The sequence below is a fragment of the Eimeria mitis genome, genomic scaffold, assembly GCF_000499745.2.
Source record: "Eimeria mitis Houghton genomic scaffold, Emh_scaff2981, whole genome shotgun sequence".
NCBI lineage: Eukaryota > Apicomplexa > Conoidasida > Eucoccidiorida > Eimeriidae > Eimeria > Eimeria mitis.
In genome coordinates, this window is record NW_013571324.1 from 1,552 (window position 1) to 3,875 (window position 2,324).

At 49.0% G+C, this 2,324-nt stretch overlaps 1 protein-coding gene across 1 annotated transcript in view; it reads right to left on the bottom strand.

Annotated features, from left to right (window-relative positions):
* Positions 1-1,729: 1,729 nt before the first annotated feature.
* EMH_0061060 (uncharacterized protein) overlaps positions 1,730-2,324 on the bottom strand; it is a gene marked incomplete at both ends in the record, with an annotated part of 3,416 nt that continues 2,821 nt past the window's right edge. The window contains one exon of the mRNA XM_013497856.1: positions 1,730-2,314. Coding sequence (XP_013353310.1) covers positions 1,730-2,314 — 585 coding nt within the window. The remainder of the gene's footprint in view (positions 2,315-2,324) is intronic.

The window sequence follows — 2,324 nt, forward strand, 5'->3', positions numbered from 1 at the left end:
AAAAGGGGGCCCCGGGGCCCCCAGCAGCCGCCGGTGGCGGCGGCGGCGGTCGTCGGTGGTTTGGGGTGTATAGGCAGCTCAAGCGAAAGAGAAAAACGAGTTTTGTTTAGTTTTTTTATTTATTTTTTATAATTTTTTAAATTATTTATAAAATATTTAAATATTTTATAAAAATAAAACACAAAAACACAAAAAAAATTATTTTATTGCCCGCAGAGTGAGAGCAGGCGGCAGCGCAGTCCTCGAGACACCCAAAAAACAGAAATGCAAAAAAAAAAAAAAGAAATATAAAAAAAATAAATAAATATATAAATATATAAACATAAATATATAAATAAATAAATAAAATAAAAGAAAAAAATCAAAAAAATTAATAAACACTATAAACACACTAAACCCCCTGCACGCCATACTCGTAGCTCGCCCCGAAACAAACCCTAAACCCTAAACCCTAAACCCTAAACCCTAAACCCTAAACCCTAAACCCCTAGCCGCAGAAGCACAGCCATGGCCTTCTCCCTCCAGGCCATCTGCGGTGTACATACACAAAAGAAAAGAACACGAATAGAAACGCAAGCAGAACAAAAGGGTTTAGGGCTTAGGGTTTAGGGTTTAGGGTTTAGGGTTTAGGGTTTGGAGGGCTGCTGTAATATAAGTCCTATAAGTCCTGCAGCAGCAGCAGCAACTGCAGCAGCAGCAGCAACCGCAGCAGCAGCAGCAACTGCAGCAGCAACTGCAGCAGCAGAGTAAAGCAATACGGGTTACTGCTGCCTTCTATAAGAGGAGAAAGGAGACAGTTGGTTTGTTTGTTTTTATTTTATAAACCCTAAACCCTAAACCCTAAACCCTCAAAGGAAACAAACTACCTAAACCCTAAACCCTAAACCCTAAAAAACGGCGGGGCTTTCTTCCTTCGGGGCTATCGTATCTACGGGGTGTAACCCTAAACCCTAAACCCTAGAAAACCCTAAACCCTAAACTGCGTTCTCTCTTATTTAAACACTAAACCCTAAACCCTAAAACCCTAAAACCCTAAACCCTAAACCCTAAAACCCTAAACCCTAAACCCTAAAAACCCCAGGGAGAAGAAACAAGCGGCATTGCTTCTGTTTGTTTCTTTTTGCTGCTGCAGCTGTCTCCCGACAGCAAACGAACAACACATGCACCCCAGCTAGCTAGCTAGCTAGCTAGCTAGCTAGCTAGCTAGGTGTACATACAGCTAGCTAGCTAGCTTGCTAGAAAGCGTACATATCTGTACACTTCTTATCTAGCNAGCTAGCTAGCTAGCTAGCTAGCTAGCTAGCTAGCTAGCCATACAGCTAGCTAGCTAGCTAGCTAGCTAGCTAGCCATACAACTAGCTAGCTAGCTAGCCATAGAGCTAGCTAGCTAGCTAGCTAGCTAGCTAGCTAGCTAGCTAGCTAGCTGGAGTGTATGTGTTTGAGTCTGTATAGAGTGGTTTGTTTGTGTGCAGATAGAGAGAGAGAGAGAAGGGGGTCTCCGCTGGCTAGCTCAGCAGCAGCCCCAAAACACTGTGTGTTTATTGGTGGGGTTGCTCCCCCCATGCATGCATGCATGCATGCATGCATGCATGCATGCATGCAGCAGGAAAGAGAAAAAGAAAGACGACAGACGCACTGCTGCACCAGCTGCTGCTGCTGCTGCTGCTGCTGCTGCTGCTGCTGCAGTTGCTGCTTCTTTTGCTGCGTTTATAAACAGATATAAATGCAGCTAGTAACCTCCTGTTGCTGCTGCTGCTGGAGCTGCTGCTGGTGCTGCTGCTGGTGCTGCTGCTGGTGCTGCTGCTGCTGTTTCAGCTGCTGCTGCTGGCGGCGGTTGTGCTGCTGCTGCTGCTGCTTCAGGTGCTGCTGCTGCTGCTGCTGCTGCAGCGGGGTCTTCGTTTTCTTTATTTGAGGCCCAGGCAGAGTTGCTGCCTGCTTCTTGCTGCGGCTGCTGCTGCTGCTGCTGCTGCGGCTGCTGCTGCGGCTGCTGCTGCTGCTGTTGTGGCTGCTGCTGCTCTGGTTGCTGCTGCTCTGGTTGCTGCTGCGGCTGCTGCTGCTGCTGCTCTGGCTGCTGCTGCTGCTGCTGCTGCTCCTTGTGCAGGGGGACAGCAGCAGGAGGCCCACGTAAGTAAACATCTTCCTTCTTCGGTTGCTGCTGCTGCTGCTGCTGCAGCTGCTGCTGCTGCTGCAGCTGCTGCAGCTGCTGCAGCAGCTGCTGCTGTTCCTCCTGTGGCTGCTGCTGCAGTTCCTGCTCGTGCAGCAGCTTCCCCTGCTGCTGCTGCTGCTCGCGCTGCTGCTGCTCGTGCTGCTGCTGCTCGCGCTGC